The 25,550-nt window shown below is 46.6% G+C and overlaps 4 protein-coding genes across 15 annotated transcripts; 3 read left to right on the top strand and 1 right to left on the bottom strand.

Moving 5' to 3' along the window:
- The first annotated feature begins 751 nt into the window (after positions 1-751).
- cs (citrate synthase) lies at positions 752-13,980 on the top strand. Its single transcript, XM_076983609.1, has 11 exons — positions 752-925; positions 5,912-5,959; positions 6,224-6,331; positions 8,947-9,012; positions 9,162-9,293; positions 9,601-9,789; positions 9,869-10,068; positions 10,556-10,685; positions 11,226-11,327; positions 11,841-12,050; positions 12,161-13,980. Exons 1-11 carry the CDS (start codon positions 875-877, stop codon positions 12,329-12,331), a joined length of 1,407 nt encoding a protein of 468 aa, XP_076839724.1. The 5' UTR covers positions 752-874; the 3' UTR covers positions 12,332-13,980.
- Positions 13,981-15,176: 1,196 nt separating this feature from the next.
- On the bottom strand, positions 15,177-18,285 carry coq10a (coenzyme Q10A). Its single transcript, XM_076983610.1, has 5 exons — positions 18,124-18,285; positions 17,661-17,807; positions 17,034-17,226; positions 16,162-16,263; positions 15,177-16,075 (listed from the first exon to the last, which is right to left on the bottom strand). The coding sequence occupies exons 1-5, from the start codon at positions 18,258-18,260 to the stop codon at positions 15,908-15,910; spliced, it is 747 nt and encodes a 248-aa protein (XP_076839725.1). The 5' UTR covers positions 18,261-18,285; the 3' UTR covers positions 15,177-15,907.
- A 122-nt stretch (positions 18,286-18,407) lies between these two features.
- LOC143484728 (uncharacterized) lies at positions 18,408-23,065 on the top strand. 12 transcript variants are annotated; one of them, XM_076983600.1, is made up of 2 exons: positions 18,408-18,549; positions 20,106-23,065. In XM_076983600.1, the coding sequence occupies exon 2, from the start codon at positions 20,116-20,118 to the stop codon at positions 21,721-21,723; it is 1,608 nt and encodes a 535-aa protein (XP_076839715.1). In that variant the 5' UTR covers positions 18,408-18,549; positions 20,106-20,115; the 3' UTR covers positions 21,724-23,065. The 12 variants fall into 12 exon arrangements, with proteins under 12 accessions (XP_076839715.1, XP_076839723.1, XP_076839716.1 ...); XM_076983608.1 differs by having other exon boundaries at positions 18,425-18,549; positions 20,109-23,065; XM_076983601.1 differs by lacking the exon at positions 18,408-18,549 and adding an exon at positions 19,062-19,298 and having other exon boundaries at positions 20,109-23,065.
- A 171-nt stretch (positions 23,066-23,236) lies between these two features.
- Positions 23,237-25,329, top strand: snrpg (small nuclear ribonucleoprotein polypeptide G). The gene is made up of 4 exons (XM_076984471.1): positions 23,237-23,381; positions 24,071-24,093; positions 24,719-24,843; positions 25,018-25,329. Exons 1-4 carry the CDS (start codon positions 23,350-23,352, stop codon positions 25,066-25,068), a joined length of 231 nt encoding a protein of 76 aa, XP_076840586.1. The 5' UTR covers positions 23,237-23,349; the 3' UTR covers positions 25,069-25,329.
- Positions 25,330-25,550: the final 221 nt, after the last annotated feature.

The raw sequence follows: 25,550 nt of genomic DNA, 5'->3' as shown, positions 1-25,550 counted from the left end.
GATGGTCTTGATATGGCTAACATAGGTAAGATGGGAATTCATAAGAGCAGAGATTATTGAATATGTCGTAAGTTATTTATTTATTTTTAAGAGAATTTGATTAAAAAACACACACCAATTCTGAGTCTCCTCTCTGCTGAGTGTAGGCCTATGTGCTCCCAACATGGACTATTGGGAACTAAACATTAGTTGAGAAAGCCAAGAATATTTGCATATCGGGGTTAGGGTTAGGGTTAGTACAACTTTGATAAGTAATATTGATACTTGTATAACTTAATGTGCGAAAACAGACCGAATACAAGTTGACCAATAACTTTATTACTGAGGAATTCCTCGTGGAATTTGGAATTCCACTAATATCACGACGTGTCATAGTTTTCGTTATATTACGATCCTACTCTACTATATCAAATGAAGAAAATAAAAAGATAATTTCCTCGGTGAGCATTTAAACGAAATATTTTGCATTTGTTTTTTCTCAACGTATCAGCCTGTGGGTCCAGTCCCTTCCTTCACTGATCCTAATTTTCTTTTTCGTTTGGCATTTCCTAGAACACCTATTATTCAAAACGCAATCGGGTGGCGGGGGGGGGGACGGTGTTGGATTTGAACCAATCGTATTAAAACGCGAATAAGACACGGACCAATCAGATCACGCAACACACTCGCCTGGCGAATCACGTCGCTCTCGCCGTTCCCGTTCTCACCAGGACCCCTCCAGTCCGCACCGCGGCTACATTTGGGCCCGAGTCCCTGTTCCAACCTTCACTCCGCTCACGGTATCTAGAGGGGCACCTTCAACCAGTTCCGCGGTGCACCGGCAGCGGCTCCAGTCATAATAACCACCAATATTCCCCTTATACGTAACGGCGTTATGTCCTTTCTTACTATTAGCAGGCTGGCCCCGCGGCTTCTCCATTCAAAGGTAAGAATTCTGTAGTTTGCGAGTCGATACGAGACCCAACAAGCTGGTGAACTGACAGTTGGGTAGCCTAGCTTAGCCTAGCCTAGCATAACCGCCTAGCTTTGCAACATAGCTTAGCCTAGCCTAACCTAGCTTAGCTTAGCCACCGTGTAGTTCATGCCAGTCTAACGGTCTAATACCACACAGTGTCTCACAATGCGCTTTCCCGCCTTTTCGTAAAGGGTAAGTTGGACATTTCCCCCACTAACGGACCGCCGGGCGGTTATCACGGCAGCGGATAAACGCTGCCTGTCCGCGGCTGCTGGAGTGGCCGCTCCGCGCTCTCGGCCAGAGCCCTGGCTAGCTAGCGTTAGCGTTAGCCGGCCAGCTAACCGCTGTCAAGCTCTCAAGAGTTCTTCTGCGGTAGCAGACGGGCCGGTTACCCGGTAGTGTGTGTGTGTGTGTGTGTGTGCAGGTGAGGTTAGTGAGGGTCAGCTAGGTTTGGTTAGGTGAGGGACTGGGTGAAGGAGGGACGAGGCTGGGGGTCTCTGACCGTCCAAACGCAGAGGTGCTGGGGTGTCACTACTGCAGCTGGACCTGTCAACCCTGGCTGCTCTCATCACGTCTGCTCCTCCTGCATCATTACAATGTTCCCAACCATGTCTGATTTAAAATGTGTCCATCATGGCAACTGACACAACTTTCCTTTCTGAAAAGATCAACCCCTAATTGCCCACTCACTGCCTTTCCGAGCGTATTTAGTGCCAGAACAGCAAGAGGCCATTCTGTGGCCCCTCCAGAGGTGTGTGTGTGTGTGTGTGTGTGTGTGTGTGTGTGTGTGTGTGTGTGTGTGTATAGCCAGACATTTGCACAGCAGTCGTCCTTCAGAGCTGTGCTGGAGGCCCTTGGCGTAACGGGACGGAGGTTCTGCCAGAGAAGCTTTGAGGAGATCCTCACGTCCTGCACGAGCGTTGCTGGGTGCCAACGTGTGGCGTGCAACACGATCCCGACTATACACTTTTCATGAACGTAGCCCGAAAACGGCATCATGTAGCTTGTTACTTGTTTACACGAGTAAACAAGTACATGAGTCCAGCACAGTTATTCAGAACGTCGGGTCTAGAGATATCGGACTATATCCACAGCTCAATGTATCTTTCGGTGCTCATAACATCTTAAACGAACACTCATCCTGCCTTGAACCAACTTTGTGTACATGTACTAGTAAGCCACATGGTTACAGTGTGTGAGTGACATCTCTATGGTTACACAGAGTAAACGCGTTACCACTATCCACTATACTTCCATTAAGGACAAGTTACTTTCCCACTGTATTGAGGAGACTGGGAATATCTCCAGTGTCTGATTTTCCAGACCATAGTCAGCCATGCCTTGCAAAGACAAATATGCTCTGCTAAACATTATCATAAGTGATTAAACTTTTATAATTGGTTGCTGTGAGCGCTGAAGGTTTCGTTGTTTCTTGACACGGTGTCCTTTTCAGTCTTGTGGTTTGGAGATGCATATAAGTTTGTGGACGCTGCTTTGGCCCGTACACAGTTAGAGGTGTTAAGGGTAAACAGTAAATGACGCTGCCGTGAAGGAAACAGCTGGTGTTTGGCATTCGTTCATATGCTGATAAGAGTTTCTTGCATTCTGAACACATGACTGGGTGCAGCTCCTTTTCTGATACTGATTATGGAAATCTCTCATTTTTGAACTTTACTCTCAAGCTGATTGCGGAATATGTTTGTATGTCTTACAGATTATTTGGTGCTTTTTAAATTCTTGTGGTTACATTTGACAAATTTGGTCCCCATATATAGAAAGTCCTGTCCTCTACTATAGATTTGAATGTATTTGTTTTAAAGATGGATGTGTGCGGTGTTGATTTAATTCATGACCTGCTGACTTCGATGAGAGGTTCACGATACCATCATTGCCACTACTTCATCTTGTGGTCTGCTGCCAGCGTTATGACCTTCCAAGGGAGGTCCCACCGTTTGGGACACGACCGTGGCTCACTGCACGCAGCGGAAGGTCTTCTGCCAGTAATGGGTCAAAGGTCATTGAGAACTTGGAACCCTCTTTAGAAACTGCAGGTCCCATGCGTGTAGGGATTCTTAACTGCCTCTCCCCATTCTGTCAGACTGCCTGGGCCTTGGCGTGGTTTTCAAGGTCACAGGAAGCGGTTTTTGATGGAGCAGTGATAAAGATTGTCTCCTCTCCTGGCTTGTAATTCCAGCGTGTCCAGCTTGGATGCAAAGGTTCATGAGTGACATGTTTACCAGGATATCTGTCCTGGGAATGAAATCCAGGTCAATTTTGTTGTAATTAATGTGCAAGCACACGTGTGACTGGGGAAAAAACCACTGCGGCTTCAGTGAGACGCAGATGGTGTAACGTTTAACAAGGCAGTATGAAATATAGATGGATCAAAATAGAAAATAGTAACAGGAATAGTAGTAAAGTGCAGGTTTACATTTAAAATGTTCTGGAAAACTAACGAGTAAATGTTTTTGTTGCGATGGCCCCCTTTCCCCAATGTATGTGGTCAAAATGTGGATACGACAGGATGATGGTTTTCCCTTGTGTGGTCCACACGGTATCGTTGGAGGGTCATAAAGTCCCTCTGCAGACGGGTCAGGTGAAGGTGTGGGAGAACTCTGTGAGAACTCTGGTCTCTCCTGTGGAGGGGAAGGAGCACTTGATTTAAATCTAGTAGAATCACCTCAGTGTGGTCCATCACTTGAAGTGGCCGCTGTGGTCAGACTGGGTGGCTGGCGTCATTCCACTGGGCAGTATTTTGCCCCCAGTACCGTGGCCTCGAGGCTGGTTTTTCAGGTTATGTTTAGACCCCTCATGCACAAGGCATATAGGGTTTCAGAGCACTGACTGGTGGGAGACGACCACTGCAGAGGGCTTATGTGGCCCGTGTTCAAGAATGTGTTTCCCATACATCATCAGTCTGTCCAGTCCTCGCCTACTTTAATCCAATGTAGTCCCCTTCTGTGTTTGGACTTTAATCCACTGCAGTCTCCTCTTCTTTCTGGTCTTTCCCTTGGGTTTTTTTCTGGATGGTGTTTGAATTGTACTGAATTAATATTTTGCATACTTCAACCCTACAGTGTTGGGATTAATTGATTGTCTTATAGGTTTTTCTGTTCAATAATGGATCAAATAAATTGTTGAGTTCGTCCATCTAGGTTTGTGTGTGTGGCTTTTTGGCTTTTTTTTTTTTTTTTTTGCGTTATTGGAAATGTTATGGTGTTATCAGTTGAAATATTTTCACCCGTAGAAGGAAAATCCAATTTCCTCTTCCATCATTGCTGCAGAGGCAAACAGCCGTAAGGCTCGGAGCAGTGTCCTTCTGAAATGAGTCCTCTCAGTTTAGATTAGGAACTAACTGCCAGGGGCTCCATACGAGAGAGACTAGACCTCTGGGGTTACATAACAGTGGTGCACATGTGATGGTGGTGGAGTTGTTGGGCCAGGTCATGGGAGTCCTTTACGGTTTTATCTGAAACACTTGGCGTGCTGTGCACTGTAGACCTCGTAGTGATCATCAATGCTCTCAGGTGTACAGTCCACGTTCTGTGTTCTTTTCAGATGAAGTGTTGCGGTTAAAAATTAGCAGTGGTGGGAACCTTAGAAGCACCTCGTGGTTTTATTTTAACTGCAACGGTGCAACAACTAAACCATGATTAAATAAAAGAATATGATCCCTCTGATATTGGTTTTAACACACTTTGTCTTGGCTGTGATGTCCCACTCCAACATACTGCCCTCTAGTGCACTGGCAGAGTGGGTGTGTCCGTATGCCAGTGCACTATGTGACCTGTGCAGAAACGTCACCTGAACAACAAAAACTAACCCCACCACTCTAGACATGGCGTGTCATTTAAATGTAACTGAAAATTTGCATCGCATTTGCATATTCGTAATTCACTAAAACTGGATTATTTATTGGCATATTAATGTACCATTGGTACTCAGAGGATGCATTTGGAATAATAAATACGATTAACATGGTTAATTATGAAGTGTTTATAGTGGTGGTTTTGATGGTTCTCGTGAAATGAATACTTGTGAGAGATTAATCTTTTTTGAGGCCTTAATCCTTAAGCCTGTTGGGGATTTTTGTGAATCCAAATTGTGTGAGAATTCATGGCCTAATACAAGTAAGACTCTACTACATTTGTTTGGCATCTCTTTTAGCCAGTCTAGGGGAACATGACTCATTGGTCAACAGTAATTGATCTAGCAGAAATGGTGGATATATAGCTGCTCTCTGTGCCATAACACGGTGCTCTGTCGAAGGACGCTGATCTCTGTGCCGTAACACGGCGCTCTGTTGAAGGACTCTGTTCTCTGTGCCGCAAAACGGCGCTCTGTTGAAGGACGCTGTTCTCTGTGCCGCAAAACGGCGCTCTGTTGAAAGACGCTGTTCTCTGTGCCGCAAAACGGCGCTCTGTTGAAGGACGCTGTTCTCTGTGCCGTAACACGGCGCTCTGTTGAAGGACTCTGATCTCTGTGCCGTAACACGGCGCTCTGTTGAAGGACGCTGTTCTCTGTGCCGTAACACGGCGCTCTGTTGAAGGACTCTGATCTCTGTGCCGTAACACGGCGCTCTGTTGAAGGACGCTGTTCTCTGTGCCGTAACACGGCGCTCTGTTGAAGGACTCTGATCTCTGTGCTGTAACACGGCGCTCTGTTGAAGGACTCTGATCTCTGTGCCGTAACACGGCGCTCTGTTGAAGGACTCTGATCTCTGTGCTGTAACACGGCGCTCTGTTGAAGGACTCTGATCTCTGTGCCGTAACACGGCGCTCTGTTGAAGGACTCTGATCTCTGTGCTGTAACACGGCGCTCTGTTGAAGGACTCTGATCTCTGTGCTGTAACACGGCGCTCTGTTGAAGGACGCTGCTCTCTGTGTCGTAACGCGGCGCTCTGTTGAAGGACGCTGCTCTCTGTGTCTGACGTTCTTCTCTCTTCGTTCTCCACAGCATGCGTGTGTCGTTGTGGCAGCCAGGAACTCCAGCGCTGCGTCCACGGTGAGCACAACCACCCCCGTCACGCCCAGCCGTGACCTCGCGGTGTCTTGGTGTTTGTTTGTGTTCTACTTGTCTGACATTTGTCATTGCCACATGACTACTTTGTCATTATCGTATGACTGTACCACTAAATGTGCAAGGGTCAAAGGTCTTTAACTTTAGAGTTTTTCCTTTTTTTTTTTTTTTATTGTAAATTCCTCAAACAGTTTTCCAGTTAAAGCTGTTGTGCTGTATTCTGACCCTCTTACCTCTTGACTTCTGCAGAATTTGAAAGATGTGCTTGCAGATCTCATCCCCAAAGAACAGACCAGGATTAAGAACTTCAAGCAGCAGTATGGAAAAAACACCATCGGCCAAATCACTGTGGATATGGTGAGTTTAAATACTGCAGTACAATAATAAAGTCCATGTGCTGGCTGCTGTCTGCGTACTGGGGCCGAATACGTAGGCGCGTATGTAATCAAAATATTGGATTTTAGTAGTCGGCCAAGATATTGACGGACTGATCCATCAGACCGATACATCAGGCCAGTCAAAAATGCTGAAAAGCTTGAGTTCATTTCTTAGTGCAAGTTTGCGTAAAAGAAATGGGAGTTTCATGTTCGGTGCTTTGTGGCTGTGCCTGGTTCATAAATGATGACCTGATAGTGATGGTAGTGATTAGGTCAGTGAGCTAAAATTAGCTTTGTGTTTGTTTTTGATGCTTTAACTTGGATACAGTCTGATTATTGCACCTGAACGTTTTATCACACGCACAATCACCTGACCGGCCAAACTGGTAAACACGATACTGTGAGCTGACGGTCCGCTTCTTTCTACTAATGTTGCTTAGCTACTGTTGCTACTAGTGACCGTAGAGAGAATATGGAGAATAAAGGATAGTTTGTTGTTGTTGATTTGGGATATGTTTGGTCCTGTCTCATATTATTAACACTGTGGCAACACCTTGTTGACCTGTGAATACAGCTCTCTACTCGTCTGTAAAGTTTAGTTTAGCGTTAGTTCTGTTTAGCTTGTTTGTGCCTGACGGCCTCGTCAAACGTCATGCACTACTTTCCGAGTCCTGGAAGTAAAGCACGTCAGAAGTGTAGACCCACTGCGGTGTAGGCCCTGTGGAAGTAAAGCACGTCAGAAGTGTAGACCCACTGCGGTGTAGGCCCTGTGGAAGTAAAGCACGTCAGAAGTGTAGACCCACTGCGGTGTAGGCCCTGTGGAAGTAAAGCACTTCAGAAGGCCTTGAGCTCCACTCCCCCCAGTTTGCACCTGATACCAAAATGCTTTTTCAGTTTTAGATATTTGAAGGTAGAGTTTACTTGCAAAAACTGCCAACCCATTGAGGCAAATGTAGTTTGCATTTTAAAATTTGCATCAAAGAAGTAGATCATTTCTAGATATCCACTAGTCAAGATCATTAAATTCACATTCACTCTTAAATTTCACTTAAAAAAAACCCTTTATAAACAAAATCCTTAAGTCATGGGAATGTCAGCCATTTTGTGTTTACATGATTTAGGGTGAGGGTCTAACCCTATGTTGGGTAGTGAAGGTCCTCTCCTTTAGGGTGAGGGTCTAACCTTACGTTGGGTAGTGAACGTCCTCTCCTTTAGGGTGAGGGTCTAACCCTACGTTGGGTAGTGAAGGTCCTCTCCTTTAGGGTGAGGGTCTAACCCTACGTTGGGTAGTGAAGGTCCTCTCCTTTAGGGTGAGGGTCTAACCCTACGTTGGGTAGTGAAGGTCCTCTCTTTTAGGGTGAGGGTCTAACCCTACGTTGGGTAGTGAAGGTCCTCTCCTTTAGGGTGAGGGTCTAACCCTACGTTGGGTAGTGAAGGTCCTCTCCTTTAGGGTGAGGGTCTAACCTTACGTTGGGTAGTGAAGGTCCTCTCCTTTAGGGTGAGGGTCAAACCTTACGTTGGGTAGTGAACGTCCTCTCCTTTAGGGTGAGGGTCTAACCTTACGTTGGGTAGTGAAGGTCCTCTCCTTTAGGGTGAGGGTCTAACCCTACGTTGGGTAGTGAAGGTCCTCTCCTTTAGGGTGAGGGTCTAACCCTACGTTGGGTAGTGAAGGTCCTCTCCTTTAGGGTGAGGGTCTAACCCTACGTTTGGTAGTGAAGGTCCTCTCCTTTAGGGTGAGGGTCTAACCCTACGTTGGGTAGTGAAGGTCCTCTCCTTTAGGGTGAGGGTCTAACCCTACGTTGGGTAGTGAAGGTCCTCTCCTTTAGGGTGAGGGTCTAACCCTACGTTGGGTAGTGAAGGTCCTCTCCTTTAGGGTGAGGGTCTAACCTTACGTTGGGTAGTGAAGGTCCTCTCCTTTAGGGTGAGGGTCTAACCTTTCGTTGGGTAGTGAAGGTCCTCTCCTTTAGGGTGAGGGTCAAACCTTACGTTGGGTAGTGAACGTCCTCTCCTTTAGGGTGAGGGTCTAACCTTACGTTGGGTAGTGAAGGTCCTCTCCTTTAGGGTGAGGGTCTAACCCTACGTTGGGTAGTGAAGGTCCTCTCCTTTAGGGTGAGGGTCTAACCCTACGTTGGGTAGTGAAGGTCCTCTCCTTTAGGGGTGTCTGTGTATTGGGCTCTTTTGCCACATTTACTCTCCGTTCTTTCTTCATACCTTCGATTACAAAGCAGGCCACAGGGCCAAAATGTGTAAGTAAGCACTTCCGGCGCTCTGATTGGCTGGCTGGTCTTCCCAGGGCCGCTACGGTCATGGTGTGGCATGACCACACAGATAACTCTCTTCTGCTGAGCAGGGTCCTGCTAGTGCTCTGTCTACCTCGGTCGTCAGAGTCATGAATCCTCTCTGGTGTGAGGGAAACCTTATTCTAATAATGACACGGTCCACCAGTGTTCAGCCAAGACTTTATTAGCTTGAAGAATGGTCATATAATATTGGGCTTGTGTTGTGTGTCTTTTATGTTATTGAATATTTATTTGTGTGTAAGATGTAATGATTATTGATTAGTGACATGAAGGTCAATGTGTGTTTGTCTAACAGGTCTATGGAGGAATGAGGGGCATGAAGGGTCTGGTATATGAGACCTCTGTGCTTGATCCGGATGAAGTAAGTTTTGTGGATTAAGACTTGGATTAACCATTAATCCTCTACCATACCCGTAACCGACTCGCGTTGATTCAGTGTGGAGAGCGCTCCTTCTTCGCATCCAGATAAATGACCCCACCCACTCAACCTGTGCATCACTGTGACCTCAGGGCATCCGTTTCCGTGGCTACAGCATCCCAGAATGCCAGCAGCTGTTGCCTAAAGCTGCAGGAGGGGAGGAGCCTCTACCCGAAGGACTCTTCTGGCTGCTGGTGACGGGCCAGGTACCCACCGAGGAGCAGGTGAGTGGGGTCGCCCGCACACGCCGGACATCAGTCCGCTGGTGTGTTATAGATCTGTGTGATTAATGGTGTGGTTTCTGGGGGGCTTGGGCCATGTCTGGCAGAGAATCAGTCACAGTTATGACCCGCTTGCAAGGCAGGGCAGTTTGTTTTGTCATTTTTTTGTACGATCCGAAAACTCATTCTAGTTTAGACATGAAAATGTCCAAAAGTGTAAGTACCAGGCAGGCAGACACCAGGTGTACGCCCTCCGTTGGAGAGCTGGCTGGCGCCAGTGCCCTGTTTCACGCCCCCCCCCCCCCAACAGGCGAGCTGGTTGTCTAAGGAGTGGGCCAAGCGTGCCGCCCTCCCCTCACACGTGGTCACCATGCTGGACAACTTCCCCACCAACCTGCACCCCATGTCCCAGTTCAGCGCCGCCATCACCGCCCTCAACAGCGAGAGCAGCTTCGCCCGCGCCTACTCCGAGGGCGTCCACAAGAGCAAGTACTGGGAGGTGAGTCCTCCCGGCTCGGCCCCTGGCTCCGCCCCTAACCCCCTCCCGCACCCGCTCACTAAACCCCCTTCTGCTCCAGTTCGTCTACGAGGACTCCATGGACTTGATCGCCAAGCTCCCGTGCGTGGCCGCCAAGATCTACCGCAACCTTTACCGCGAGGGCAGCAGCGTGGGAGCCATCGACTCCAACCTGGACTGGTCCCACAACTTCACCAACATGTTGGGCTACAGCGACGCCCAGTTCACCGAGCTCATGAGGCTCTACCTCACCATCCACAGGTAGCGGCTCACGCACACCGCACCTGGCCTCCACCTGGCCTCCACCTCACCGCACCTGGCCTCCACCAGGCCTCCACCTGGCCTCCACCTGGCCTGCGAGGCTCGGGAGGTCCTCTTTACTGAATTGATAGGAAAACCAAAAAAAAATGGGAAGTTTAGAAACGACAAAAAGGTGCATTCTTTAATTTGGGGCTGCCTACTTTTCAAAAAACACAAAGCTGCTTTAGACGAACACATTCTAGGCGTTTCTCCTGGTTTGGTGACATTCCAAGGCTGTTTGCCGTAACAGGCCAAACAGGTGTGTAGGTGCTTCAGACCTTCTTGGTCCAGAACCTGTTTCCTATTACTCATCTGTCTTGGTCTCAAGGTTCATCCCAGCCCTTTCCTTAACCCTTCAAAGATAAGAGTGTCTGACGTCTTGTGTTAATGGTTAGTAAGCATTTCGAACATGCACTTAATGGCTCTTTGAAACTTGTGTGTGTTTCAGTGATCATGAAGGAGGCAATGTCAGTGCCCACACCAGTCACCTGGTGGGCAGTGCCCTCTCAGACCCCTACCTCTCCTTCAGCGCAGCCATGAATGGATTGGCTGGGCCTTTGCACGGATTGGCCAATCAGGTACGAGCCTGACTCTAACCCCATCACTCTTGAGAAGCTGAGTGACTGCTCAGAATATCTCTTGATAGCCCTTCATTACCACTTTGGAAGGTCCCACACTGGTAAATCTCCACATGTAAATACTCTGGTTAGTACTCATTGCAAAATGTTGCAATGGAACATTCTGCACTTCTGACATTGTATGAAAAACCAACCAAATGGATTATTAGTCTAATTTTGGTCCTATTTTTCCATTTTGACAGTTTGCACGTTTGACAGTCACAGACCCACAGTCTGTTGTGCTACTCAAGCAGGGAGAATATTAATTATATAGTTGTTTTGTATATTTTAGAATAGTATGGAACAGTATTCACAGGACAGGTTTGATGACATTATATGATGAGCAAGATTAAGCTAATTAATTAGCCTTTAAATGGATGAGTGCTCTTTGAAAGTTTTAAACGTCAATATATTTGTTTTGCCAACATTTTAAGATGTTTAGTGACGGATAAATAAAGAATTGAGGGGTTTCTGAAGCTTGTTTTCTGTTCTAACCTGTAGGAGGTGCTAGTGTGGCTGACCGCCCTACAGAAAGAGATGGGTGGTGAAGTGTCCGATGAGAAGATGAGGGATTATATCTGGAACACACTCAAGTCTGGCAGGGTGAGAATACACACACACACACACACACACACACACACACTCCTGTCTTTTTCTTTCTATTCATGTACTCTCGGTTAAGTATTTTGAATGACCCAGTTTGAATGCCGCTGCTCCAGAGTACTCTGAAGAAATGTTGCCAGTACCACGTTACTGAGCTCAACCGTTTTTAAATCTACTGTTTCGAAATCTGTCAAAATCGAGAATGCAGCAGCAGGCGGGACGTCCGTTTAACAGGCAGTCGGGTTCAGGTTCAGTCTGGCGTGACGAGTGGGTCTTCAGTGCACATGCAACAGGCCAAAGACTGTGAGCAGTCACGCCGGACCATGCACAGACCTCCGATAAACCTGGTGGATGAGGGGACAAACCAAGCTTAGATATTACAGTCAAATCGAGGCATAAACAGAATCTCCTGTCTGTACGCGTACGTAAACGTTTTGAATGCGTTTTTAGCCTAAGACGGGTGGTGTGTGTAACCTCTGCTCTCTCTCTCTCTCTCATGCGCGACCCCACCAGGTGGTGCCCGGCTACGGGCACGCCGTGCTGAGGAAGACGGACCCTCGCTACACGTGCCAGCGCGAGTTTGCCCTCAAGCACCTGCCCAACGACCCCATGTTCAAGCTGGTGTCTCAGCTCTACAAGATCGTGCCCAACGTCTTGCTGGAGCAGGGCAAGGCCAAGAACCCCTGGCCCAACGTGGACGCCCACAGCGGCGTGCTGCTGCAGGTCAGTCCCGTGTGTGTGTGTGTGTGTGTGTGTGTGTCAATCCATATTGATCAGTGAACGGTCTCCGTTCTCTAACGCTGTGTATGTGTGTGTGTGTTTTCTCTCTACAGTATTATGGCATGACTGAGATGAACTACTACACGGTGCTGTTCGGCGTGTCCCGTGCGCTGGGCGTGCTGGCCCAGCTGGTGTGGAGCCGGGCTCTGGGCTTCCCTCTGGAGCGGCCCAAGTCCATGAGCACGGACGGACTGATGGGCCTGGTTGGGTCCAAGTCCGGCTAGAGGCGCCGGGCCCGTGGGAGGAGCTGAGGTGTGGTCAAGGAGGCGTAGCTAAGAACAAGCCCTGGTCTGAGGGGTTTAAAGAGACAGTACACTTTTAAATTTCACTTCAGTTAAAGCAAAGATACAGGAGCCTTTGTAGATCAATACTGTTGAAACCAGTATGAATAACCTAAACAGACCCGCCACTGGACCAGTTTGGCTCCTTGTGTTTAATTGTATTAGGATTTCCAGTTAAATGGGCTAACCATTGACCAGTGCATCAGACAGGGCACTCGCTAGATGACTGTGTAGTAGCATTAGATAACTGCTGTTCAGTGCCTCATTTGGTTTGTGTGTACATATTTTATTGGAATAAACACACACCCCCTTTTTTTTTTTTACAGCATTAGTTTAGCCTTTTTCTCTTTAGGCCATGCAAGTGTGACTATTAAACACAGTACACATATTTCCCCATCAACCCAGTCTGATGCTTGAGCAGTGCAGGTATGACACCTCCCCCATACTATAAATACGTTTTCCCAACAACACTCCAGCTGGTAAAAAGGTCTCCTCTAAACACAAGTGAATTCAACTCAGTACGCATGTGAATCTTAAAAGGGTACTGCCCCTTTAAATTCTCTCTCATACCACTTTCTGACTTCAACAAATCATGTGTTCAGGTATTCCCCTGGTGTTCCCCATCTTTATTTGAAGTAACCTCTGCCTTTAGAGTCATCTCCACCTGTCTTTGGCCGTAGACGTTTCAGAGAAACTCCAGAGCTGCCAAGGATGGTGGTGGTGGTGTCAGAAGCTCTGAAGGACGCCTGAGATTGTTACTTATGGACCTGCCGACTGTTAACTGGAGTGCTGGTGCTTCAGAGCAAGCTGAAACGTTGGCCCAAATGATTATATAATCGTCATCATTTTTCTCAGTGTGTCTATGAATATAAAAAGCGCTTATGTGATCGGCTACTCTAAAATTAGCACTTGCTAGGTAATCCTTTGTGTTTAGGTCCCAAGGTTGTGTCCACATATGTAGAGTTGTCTGAATTTGAATTTTGTACAAATGAAATTGGCTAATTTTGTGGTTTTATTTATGTTTTTGTAAATAGCTTGATTCCAAGAACTCTGCGTAAAATATCACAGAATCTGCGAGTCTCTTTAAATGCTCTTTTTGAACACTTACCACAACGTAGCCAAGCTGGAAAAGTTTCCGATTAAAACCAAACATTCGGTCGAGTCCAACACAGATGAACTCGGCTTGTAAATAAACCCGAGGTACCGGTCGTGTCCGGATCGGTCCCGTTTCAGTCTTGCTCTCAGGCGCCTACTCCTGCGTGTAGCATGTGGCCCACCGTCTACTGATCCATACTGATCTACTGGTCCATAAACACTCCTACTGGTACAGCAGGGCTCTCCTGGGCTTGTAATTCACCACCAGTACCCAGTGCATTTGTCCTGTAGGTCCGTCTTTTTGTGTGTGTGTGTCGTATGAGGTTATTTCATATACTGAGGAATGTGTACAATCGGAGGGCAGATTTCTTGAAGCCAGGATGGTTGGAGAGGTGAGACTGGTGAACAGAGTCGGCGGGGGGGGTCAACGGGGAAAATGTTGAGGTGCACAAAACAAATGGGGGAAACTTGACAACAGACAATAAATGTTTTTAACAAAACGTGACCGAGCCTTTTTTTTTTCCTCCTTCTAACCTGATACGTGTGGGCTGCACAATATAAAGAGTGAATGGGCAGGAAACACTGGGGGCCGGAACACTGCTCTGTGAAATTGGCTCAGGGCCTTTTGCCAAGTATCAATGACTATTTCCTTAAAGGAATCATTAATGTTGACACAAAGGTTTAATCAATCATTATTTTGTAATTTATTACTGCAAAGGGGGTCATTTGAAGGCAGGTAATGACATTACAAATGCAACTTATGATTTACATTCTAATTTTATTGTTTACAAACATTATTTTAAACAAAAACTACAGTAAGTTGGGGGGGGGGGGGTGTACTCAATAAATAAAGGAACAGACTACATGGCACATGAGAATGATATGATCAATGACTTCTGGCTTTTTGGATTGAGCATTGTTAACCTTGACCAGCCTTCCTGAAGGTCACAGCAACATTAAATATATTTTCTTCATAAGTCTTCATGGACATCTGCTCTAAAAAGTCTTCACGCAGGACGTAGTCAGAAACATGCAGTAATTAGCCACCCTCTCCTCCCATAAGAGTTTGATCTGTTTTCTAGAGTAGTCGTGGAACTGACCTAGATATGGATGAGTCAGATTTCTGCAGTGTTTTCCTCAGACCCGTTTGCGCTATTGTGCCCTGCAGCAGAATCTTAGTGCGCGTGAATCTGGACTCACGGTGCTGTTTACTCCAGAATATTCTTATGTAATCACAGCAATAGTGTCAGTGCACAAGTGAATATATGCTAAAATGATCAATAATTTTAACGTGGGGTCAACAGGACATCTCAAACGTAACGTCTGCATCACAGAGAGGAGAAATAAGATGGAGATGCCTCGGATACGCTAATATCACCTCTGCATGGCCCCTGACACTAGACTAGACAACCAGCATACTTTTGCAATATCTCCCATCATATACAACCCGATATGCTAAATAATAAATCTTATTTAATGCATTACATATAAAAGCACACAATAAACGTAACGGACAGCCACCGTGATGATTTCATTTAGACCCTGTGAGAATGCCGTGAACACAGCAGCTCAGTGTTGATGTGTTTATGGGTTTCTTGTTTAGTGCAATACCTTTACGTCTGTCAGGTCTGGAGCAGACGTCTTGAATCTCGCCGTTTAAAACCACAGGCACAAATGAGAAAGGTCAGCGGGGTGAAACACCAGCACACGGTTTTATTACACACATCAGCTTCAAACGCACCAATGGCGAACGGACGGCGTGTAAATGGTCAATGTGTTTGAGCACAGGTGTGTGTGCGGGGGCCCAAGAGCTCAGATTATCATAAAGACGAGCACCGCACCCTTCCATAAGACCGAGCTGGAGTCAGGCATTTCATGGGGAGACCAACATTTATACTAAATACATTTCTAGATTAACTTGCTATAACATTACTATATGAACAATGAATTAACATTACTACAATCATTCCTCACTTAATTGTAAATCCAAATAATTTTTTTTTTACGATTTGCAGTTGTACATTATTTCCGTTTTGAAGACTGCATCAAACTAAGGTCTACATTAAACCAAAGAAAACGACTAAAAACACGTGCAGTTGAATCGTGTAACGCAAAGACGCAAAAGACTTCATTTAGAGAATCACTGCCCGGTGCCTTTTCTTCAGGCTGAGCCGTGAACTCGTGATTTCCTGGGTTCAGGAAACGAATCTCTAGGTGCTTACTCATCCAGTAAACAGTGAGGAGCCATGTCTAGGGTTTGGCAGAGTGTCGCCACTCCGTGAGGTAGAGCGTTGATATACAATCACAGTATAGTGCGCATGGTTACCTTTATGTAACCTAAAGACATTTAAGATTGGTGGTTACCGTGTGTTATTCCATAAGATTGTGAGTGCTGAGAGTTCCAGATGCAGGAGACCAGTGACGTCATGTTTGATGGACCTTGTGGAAGAGGAGCTCTCGCGGGATGGTGGTGTTGGGCCCGTACAGTTTATGCGCACGACGCTCAAAAGCAGCAACCATCTGTTTCACCACTTCGTCGAAGAAGACCGTGGCCAGGTGAGAGTGGATCACGGAGCGGAACTCAAACGAGATCTGGAGGAGAGCAAGAAGAGACTGAGAGGAGTTTACGGACCAGAGACGATGGGCAACCAAAAGACGTAGGAAGAAAGCTTACTCACGGAGAAATCAAGCGTGCAGGTGCGGGGGTAACCGGGGATACCCGGACTGAAACGCCATATTGTCTCCAAGTGATTAAAGAGTTTGCCGTCGGTACACACCGCCTAGCATGGAACAACCAAGAACTTCAGATCTTGCAGAGGAACGCACGTGTCTGAACATCTTACATTATTAAAGCGTTCTGGTTATACTGTAGAGCTGCAGACTGCCCTGAAGGAACAGTCCTGTTTCATTTTCTCCACATGGCTGCCCGCCTACTCCAGGAACACCGAGATGAGGAGAGACGAGCCTTCCCAGAGATCCATCCTGGGCCGGCCACCTCCTACCTAACCAGATATGATGGAGGACCAACCCACCGCCCTGACTAACCAGTGTGATGGAGGATCAACCCACTGCCCTGACTAACCAGATATGATGGAGGACCAACCCACTGCCCTGACTAACCAGTGTGGATGATGGATAAAGGATGATGGATAGAACTAAACAGGAATTACATAAAGGACACATGTATAACATTACCAACCATCAAGACGTTTGGGACTGTACAGGAATTACATAAAGAACTCATGTTTATAAATCTACACCAAGATGGACTTTATTTATCCCTCACATCCTTTCCTTTTATTTTTTTTCTGTCTCGCTCTCTAAGTTGTTGTTGTTGTCATGGTGACCGGTGTCGGCCAGAGGAGGATGGGTTCCCCCCCTGAGTCTTGGTTCCTCTCAAGGTTTCTTCCTCATGCCCTTAGGGAGTTTTTCCTTGCCACTGTCGCCCTTGGCTTGCTCACTGGGGGGCTAGGACTCGGCACTTGTAAAGCTGCTTTGTGACAACAACTGTTGTAAATTTTGATTTGATTTGATTTGAAGCAGCACTTACTTTGACAAGGTGTGGGCGCACCGAGCTTATCATGGACGTGTAGCGCTCAGACACAGGGGGGAAGCCGACCTCAAGTTCAGCTTTAGCGTGACCGGACCTTTTCACGACCGTCTGGGACTTTTTACACCACGGCACGAAATGTTTGTAGTCATCCACGTTGGCTACGACATCATACATCTCTTGCATTGAATACCTAAGAGCAAATGAGGAGAATCTGAGAGTTAACCGCGGTACAATGTCGTCAAGCTTGTAAAAATGCACTATTTATATGCAGGAATTATTTATATCTTTATGTTTATCCTGGAAGCGGACAGTATTATATCACACAATGACACAGGGTACACTAATTGTGCTGGTACAATAATCAAAACACACTAACGATTCTCATAATAGGCTAAAAGCTGTACAGGAAACCCCTGAGTTAGTGCTGGAGTGATATAGACCATGGCCAAAGCAATCATGACAGCAGTGCTGTTTAAAAAAAACAGATAAAAGAAGACTCATTTGAACAGCTATCCATCCATTACTGCATATAACGAATAACAAAAATAACAATAACTGTCTTGACTTTTAAGCAGAGAGGCCAGACTGGTTTTGAATGATGCCAGAAGAATGGCGATGCATTACCCCACTATCCTCCTCTCCGAGTACTCCTTCCTCTTATTGGTGAGGCTGATAAAATGTCTCCTGTGATGAGTGGGGGTCAGCTCCACTTCTTGAAAGCCCAGCATTTTAGGAGCACGAGTCATCAAGATCCCACATGATGACAGGTACCTGTGGTCAGGTAAAGTGGAGCTGGTTTTAAGACATGTTGTACAGTGGTACCGTCTGTGAACATTACAGTCACCAGTATATACTACTTGTGGTCATCATACGTCCCGTTGACAGGAATAGGCATCAGATTATTGCACCAGTGCATGCATATACTAAGTAAATATAATAATTACAAGACGTGTGCTGTTTTTTTTTGGGTCAATCCTGCGTCTGGTTGGTTGTGACCTCTAATAAGTCATTCAGTGCTGGAGGGGAACCTCCGAAAACCCAAACGACCCATCCATCCCTCCTGACGGACACCAGTGCCCCTGCTTACCTGATCGGACACCTGATCCGTTCCGTGCATCTCTCCGCGGTGCCCACGCGAGCAGGACAGAAAGTGGCAATTTCAAATAATTCACTTAATGTCCGCACACCCATGGGCAGACGCCGGGTGGTTCCGGCAAAAGCCATGATGGGGAGAGAGAGAGAGGGAGAGAGACAGAGAGAGAGAGAGAGACAGTGAGAGACCACACACTCCTCAACCTGGGCCTGTAGGCCGGACCAGGGCCCGTTCGTGGACCCGTTATCCAAAAATAAACAGCGTACGGAGACTCAAACTCGCCAGCCGGTCCCGTCCGTCTCGGCAGCAGGTCCCCTAAACTGGCACCGCACGGACGTGGATTTATTTATGCGGATGATCGCGCTGCCACCAAGTGAGCCGGAGGTCAAATGTGTCATTCGCCAATGATCACGATTAAAAGTATGTATCTTAAATATTCACACCATACATAATGCAGCCCGTTTGTTATTTCCGAACAGAGGACAAAAAAACATAAACCCCGCTAGAGAAGGAATTAACGATTGGTGCCGGTTGTATGTTCTTAGATCATCTCAGCAGGGGGCGCTGTTGGGCAAACCTATGCTTTGAGAAACTTCATAATAAAAGTCCAGCCCTACTACGTCCATAATAGTTAACATTGTGAATGGAAATGTAGAAAGTATATGTTTATCGTACAATACTCTATTATTCACAAGTTACTAGCTACAAATGCTCACAATAAAAGGGAATTAGATGTCATGTTTGAATTTCTTCAGACGCATTGATGTGATTATAGCTACATATCTATTTTTTTATTGTTATTATATTTATTGGGTTTTTTTGCCTAATTATCTTGGATTTGGTTTGATGTGAAGTATTATAACGTGTAGAAATTATATGTATTTTGCATTCACAAATTTTATTCTATATATTTATTTATAGTTTGTAGAGCGTACGTGCGAGTCGAGGGCTCAGGAAGAAGTTTCAACAAGTTTTAGTCCGTACACACACGAACGACCTGCAGGCTGGGACGACAAACGAAAGTAAAACCAAAAACAAAACCCCCCAAAAAATAACTACTTTGCCTCGCGTTTGGGATTTCAAGATCTGCACATTAGACTCTCCGCATATTTCGAGGTCGTTTTGTGCTTAAACAAACGCGGGACTCTTGCGTGGACGCCGAAGCTGCTGTACGTTAGAGACGCGGGTGAGTGCGCGAGCCTGTTAGCTGCTCGGCTAGCTAGTGGCGCGTGCCGCCTGGTGCCAGCCGTGTGCTAACCTAGTTAGCTTGGTTAGTCTCACTGAGGTGAACCTGTTGGTCACTGCAGGTCACCCAGTGCAGGTGTGGGGGTTAACCAGGCGGGTTTTTGGCGTGTCTGTATGTCTAAAATAACTTATACGTTTGAAGTTTTACAAATGGTATTTTCTAAACGGAGGGCAGCGGACTAAACATACACATTTACCCCCGTCACGACACTTAAAGTCCCACTCAGGGACTAAAGCCGTTGCTGTTTAACCGACACGGATATGTGGAGCTTCTAGAAAGTTCTTCGTCCAGATACATAAGCTCCTTGCTTTCAGTGTGCTAAACTGAGAGATATGTGTGTGTATAATATGAGTGTGTGTGTGTGTATGTATATATATGTTTCTCTCTCTCTCTCTCTCTCTCTCTCTCTCTCTCTCTCTCTCTCTCTCTCTCTCTCTCATAAATCAGCCTCTAGTGGCATGTAGAGTCATTAGATAGTAATTGGAAATCCACAGAGTATCTTTTGTTTTTGCTTTGTTTAGTTTTAGTTTTGTGCTGTGAGTTTCAAATTGGCCATGTTTGCATAGTATGTGACTGAAAACAATGTTAATAGTCATCGTGTGGTGGGGTCTGTCGGATAGCTCAATGCACAGGTCAATGGGCTTTCGACTCAGTTTACATTTGTGTTGACTGAATTTGCTATAATTAGCTCAATTTATTCTCTTCTTTTTTATGTGTGTCTATATCTAAGAAGTGTCGAGATGGACGCCATGCCTTGCCACTGGAATGGAGCAAGCGGTCAAGAGTCCTTTCAGAGGCCGCGACCTCTAGCAAACACCTTGTCCCGATTGGCTGAACTGATCGCTCGTGTGGAGCACAAACAGGACGGCCATGTTCTTAAACCCCAGCAGCCGAGTCCCTCCGTCTGCAAAGACTGCGGGGAGGAATTCCCAGATCTGGCCGTCCTTGGCTGGCACCAGCAGAAGGAGCATGCGTTGCCCAAGCCTCATTGTTGCCCTCGCTGTGGCCTGGAGTTCGCCCTGGCATCTACCATGCAGCTGCACAGGTGCCCGGACGTGCCCGCCGTCTGCCAGGTGTGTAGAGGGAAGCCGGAGAGGGGCTCGACGTGCCCGTCATGCCTGGCCCAGGCCCCGGGCCCCCACGGTCCGGAGGAGCCCCAGCAGCCGCACCATCTCAACCACAGGCTCCACCACGACGTCAGCCCCTACGCCTGTGCCCCGTGTGGGAGAGCCTTCGGCCACAAGCAGGATCTCCTGCACCACCAGCAGGCGGGAGGCTGCCAGCCGGCGCCACTGAGCCCCGAGGCGCTGGCTCCTCCCTCCTCGCCTGCGCCCGCCCTCTCCCCTGACCACACCCCCTCCCCCTCCCAGGCCGCCCTGCCTCCCACGCCTTCGGGCACGGACGTAGGCCCCTGCACCTGCGCCCTGTGCTTCAGGACGTTCCGCTCTGCGGCGGGACTAGCCAGCCATCGGCGACACGTGCACACGAACAGGTGGAAGCGGAGGCAGAAGAAGTTGGTGATGACGACGGAGCGCGAGACGCCGGCGACGAGGACGACGGAGCGCGAGACGCCGACGACGGGCCAGTCGTTCCCCTGCCGCTCCTGCGACAAAGTTTTCTCCCAGACGTCCACCCTGTACCTCCACAGGAAGGAGGTGCACCGGCGTGAGGTGCCGGTGGCGAGACAACAGAGGAACTCGGTGAAGAGCGCGCGGCAGAGACGTAAAGGTGAGACGTACCCGTGTCTCCACTGCGGCAAGGTCTTCCTGCATCATCTCACCCGCTGGGCGCATTTCAAGAGCTACAGCAGCCACTACCAGACTCACCTGTCCAGCAGCGCAAAACTGAGCAAAACCCACACGGCCGGCAAAGGCGTGAAGGACCTCAGGGTAGCTAATGGACACAAGTTTGGTCCTCCTCCAAACCCATGCAAGGAGGAGTCAAAGATCCTCAAGAATCCAAACCAAAAGGTGAAGAGGCACGTAGCTTCAAGGGCCGGGAGGCAAGAGGACGGGCCCAAGGAGGAGGAGGAGGAGGAGGGAAAGGACGAAGAGCGAGAGTTCCCTTGCCCGTCGTGTGCTGAGGTTTTCACATCTCGGTCTTCCCTACGACAACACGAGGAGGTTCACCAGTCATCTGTCGTCTCGAACCACTGCAGCGTATGTACTGGGGGGATTAAGGTCCCGGAGACGGAGGGGTCCGCAGGTACCCGGGTCTACCACTGTGTGCCTTGTGCAGAGGGCTTCGTGGACTTGGACGGTTTTCTGCAGCATTGCAAGACGCACCTTCATATCAGCGACGACGATGATGAGGGTGAGAAGGACAGTGATCATCTCGGCAGTGACTGAACAGACACACCTTGCTTGCCTTCTGTGACGTTAATGGCATACCTAGAAGAACATTAACTACTGTATCAAGTTCTGTTGCCAGTAATGTCCTGTATACCTACATGGAACAGGGACGAGTTATAATGCAGTATTTCTAAGAAATGATTCAAACACTGAAACATGCACTGGCAAAGAACATGTATTCACGCTCTGCACCTCTAAGTAATACTTCTCGTAATAGTTTAAATTGAAGGGGCATTTTTGTAGACCATATCTTCTCATATCAGTTTTTTCCTTGAACTGAATGTAATTCCAGCCACATGGCTTATCCCTACACTGGACGGGTGGAAATGTCTGTGAGATTTTTTTTCTTTTCTTTTTGGACAAGTACTATATAGAAGATATTTTATTTTTTATAATTACGTTCATGTATTGACCAGAAAGAGTTGTACATTTGACTTGTTCTGTCACTTCTAAGTTTATCTCCATACATACATCAGGTATTTTCCCAAGACTGATACGTTATCCATCCATCTTTTTATGCCAGTTACCCAATAATAACTATTAGACTGAATAATAAACTGCGTGTTCATGGCAGGTTGTCGGGCTGTGGTGTTAAGTGTCAGATATCTTGAGGAGAGCAGGACATGAGGGTCTGGATGAGGCATCGTGGGACCAGCGAGCACCTGCTGACCTTCAGACACATCACCACTACCGGGCTGAATAGTGCCTTAGGACGCCTGCTGTTGGGAGTGTGATCAGGGGTTGTGGGTGTGTGGTTGTTAGTTTGGTTTTTAAATAAGATCATCAACAGGGAACAGAAATTATTCTAGAAATTCTGGGGATGAAGGTGCAGTATATACAAATCTGAAATTTGTCATTTGAAACCGGCTGCATTGCCAAATCAACTGCCTTTTTTTTTTGCAATTGATGCTACTGTTGCTTTTAAATGTACACGGCGAACTCTCTATCAGAACCCACAGCCCTCTGGGGGAGCTGCCCTGGACAGAGGGGGAGGTCACGACCAGCACAGAGCACTGCACATGCATGCATTCCTACTCACTAATATATACCTGTACATGTAACTCACGTTCATACAGGACAATTTAGAGCATCCATCCATCCATCCATCCATCCATCCATCCCCTGCTTGTCTGGGTCGTGGGGTCAGTATCTTAAGTAAAGGGACCCAGGCCTCCCCCCTGCCTGCTCTTCTGGGGGATACTGAGGTGCTCCCAGGACAGCTGAGATATAATCTCCAGTCAACCTAATCACACCTTTTGTATGTTCTGGTTTAAATTAGAAATGTGGGCCACTGTTGAATCATTACATAGTTAAACACATAAAACTAATTAAACACAATAATTTCAAGAATTTTGTGTTTTGTGATGTTTTTTGTTGTTGTAAGTTGACTCACTCTGAGCAAAAGTGCATTTTACGCACTTTAATGAGTTTGAAGAACGTCTTTACATAAACGCAATTCATCCTCCACCGCAGCAGATGGCGACGGCGTGCGCGGCCACTGTCGCGGGAGCGCGCGTCGTGGCGAACGTCACATCCGGCGGAACACGCGCGTCCGTCGTCTTTCAAGCGCACTTCTGATACGGTTTTGCTGGTTTGGACGATAAACGCCAATACTAACTAATCATGAGTAAAGCGCACCCGCCGGAGCTCAAGAAGTGAGTATGTGAGGGTTCTGGTGGTGGGACACGTCTGCTCCAGGTCCGGGCAGCGTTTTAAATGCTAGCTGGGCTTTATGAGCATCAGGTTAGGGTTGAGTTAACCACGTTAGACTGGCCCGGTTTATACAGACAATACAGACGATACTTGCCATTTACTGTTTATATACTTAAATACGGGTGATAGTTAATTATTATATATTCATTATATGTTCATTAGCATTATCTATATTCAAACAAAGACACTGATTTGTGGCTTTTAACTGTTTTTAAATTAAATGTAATATTCTAGGTTGGTTACTGTAACTGGTTGGGGGGGGGTCGACTGCCTTTATATATATTATATTTAATTCTCAGGCTGCTATTTGACGAATATTCTTTAATTGTGTAGTTAGGACAAAACTGAAGTGCTCACTAAACTATAATCAGTACTCACAGGACTGAAATGTGTGGTTAACCTCTTATTTTGGTGACTTATCTGGATGTGCAGGCTATTCTACATTCAACAAGGGTTATTTTAATGAGGGGAGTATAGTTTTGGTGATGCCAACACAATGTCTATTGAAGTTATACTCCCAATATCATCTGTAGCGTCTTTATGTGCGTGCAAACGAGGGGAGTCGGAATTCGGTGAAAATCCAAGCTGGTGAACTCGCCTTCAAGATATTAACTTGAGGTTTCTGTTGCAGGTTCATGGACAAGAAACTTTCACGTGAGTAATTGCACATCTTGTGGACGGCGTCCTTGAGGGACACAATGCTGAAGAATTCACACTGTCCCTTGCTTTAGGTCCCCTTGGCTCTAATGAGCTCTCGAGTGTGTCCTGGTGTCAAACGGTTTTGTTAGTTTGGCTTAAGTGATGTGGGGGTGATGTCTTGCGTCCGGTGGTATTAGATCAGTGCAGTGCAGCCCAGGAACATAAACCAGCCCACACAGTCATGCACACTCTCATCCAGTTGCTTGGTACTACAATGCATATCTACAAAATAATTGTAGCCAATCAGATCTTTCACTGGAGATGCAAGATGAGGTCTGGGACTGGCACTGGGAGCACTGGTGTTTCCTTAGTTATGACAGCCACACACCTACGAGTGTAACTAATGATAAATGATGATCTATGTATAACTACAGGTGGTGGGACTCAATCCAAAAATGACCCTGAATGTTTTGTTCCTATATGTAACTGATCATGGATGATTTTGTTAAATTATACTGTACTACCGTGCTCATCTGTTATCTTTTGTACAAGTAAAAATGAACCAGGAGACATTCTGTGAATAAAATTCATGCTAACTGAAGCTGCTTATTTATGTGATATCTTTGATTTTTGTTTTTAGTGAAACTGAACGGGGGACGCCATGTTCAAGGCATCTTGCGAGGGTTCGACCCCTTTATGAACCTGGTGGTGGACGACTGCTTAGAAATATCCCCGGGGGGGCAACAGAACACCATTGGCATGGTGGTTAGTAGCACTCTCTGCTAATATAGCTAAAATATATTTTTTAGCATTTTAGTAACTAACAGGAAGATGAGCAGAAGAGCACCGTGACCTGTTCTCACTAACCCAGCCTGGTGTGAAGCCAGGGTGCATGAAGGTAATGGCTAGGTCTTTCAACTGTACTTCCTGTCCATGTAGGTCATCAGAGGAAACAGCATCATCATGCTTGAGGCGCTGGAGAGAGTATGAAGATGCCTCCACCCGTCCTGTTCCCCCACCCTGATGTGCGAGAGCTTTTGTGTTTTTGTTAAACAACTGGGCCGATGTTGAACCTTGTAGTGTGTAAATGATGGGGGTGTGCTTTAAACACCTTAAAGGTTTTTTGTTTTGTGTGTTGTTTTTTTTTATTACTTGGCATTATTTAGAAATGTCTGTATGACTCAAACAATTTGTCAATAAATCTGAAAATTTGCTATTCGTTGTTATAATAAATGGCACTTTTTTGTGGTCTCACTGACTAATTTATTTTTAGGTTTCACAATATAAACTGCGTACTGTAATGCATACATATCTTTATCAACAAGTAATTTTGCAAAGTCGGTTAAATATAAATTAAAAATAATAATATAATATGTTTCATTTGTCTTGGGCCATTAAAGTAAAAAAAAATCTAGCCAACAAGATAATTCTTACGAAAACGAGACGTTAATTCAACCTCCTGATCTAGACTC

Source organism: Brachyhypopomus gauderio, chromosome 21 (assembly GCF_052324685.1).
Source record: "Brachyhypopomus gauderio isolate BG-103 chromosome 21, BGAUD_0.2, whole genome shotgun sequence".
Lineage (NCBI taxonomy): Eukaryota > Metazoa > Chordata > Actinopteri > Gymnotiformes > Hypopomidae > Brachyhypopomus > Brachyhypopomus gauderio.
Note: the sequence above shows the minus strand (reverse complement) of the source record. Positions and strands in the feature narration are given on the sequence as shown.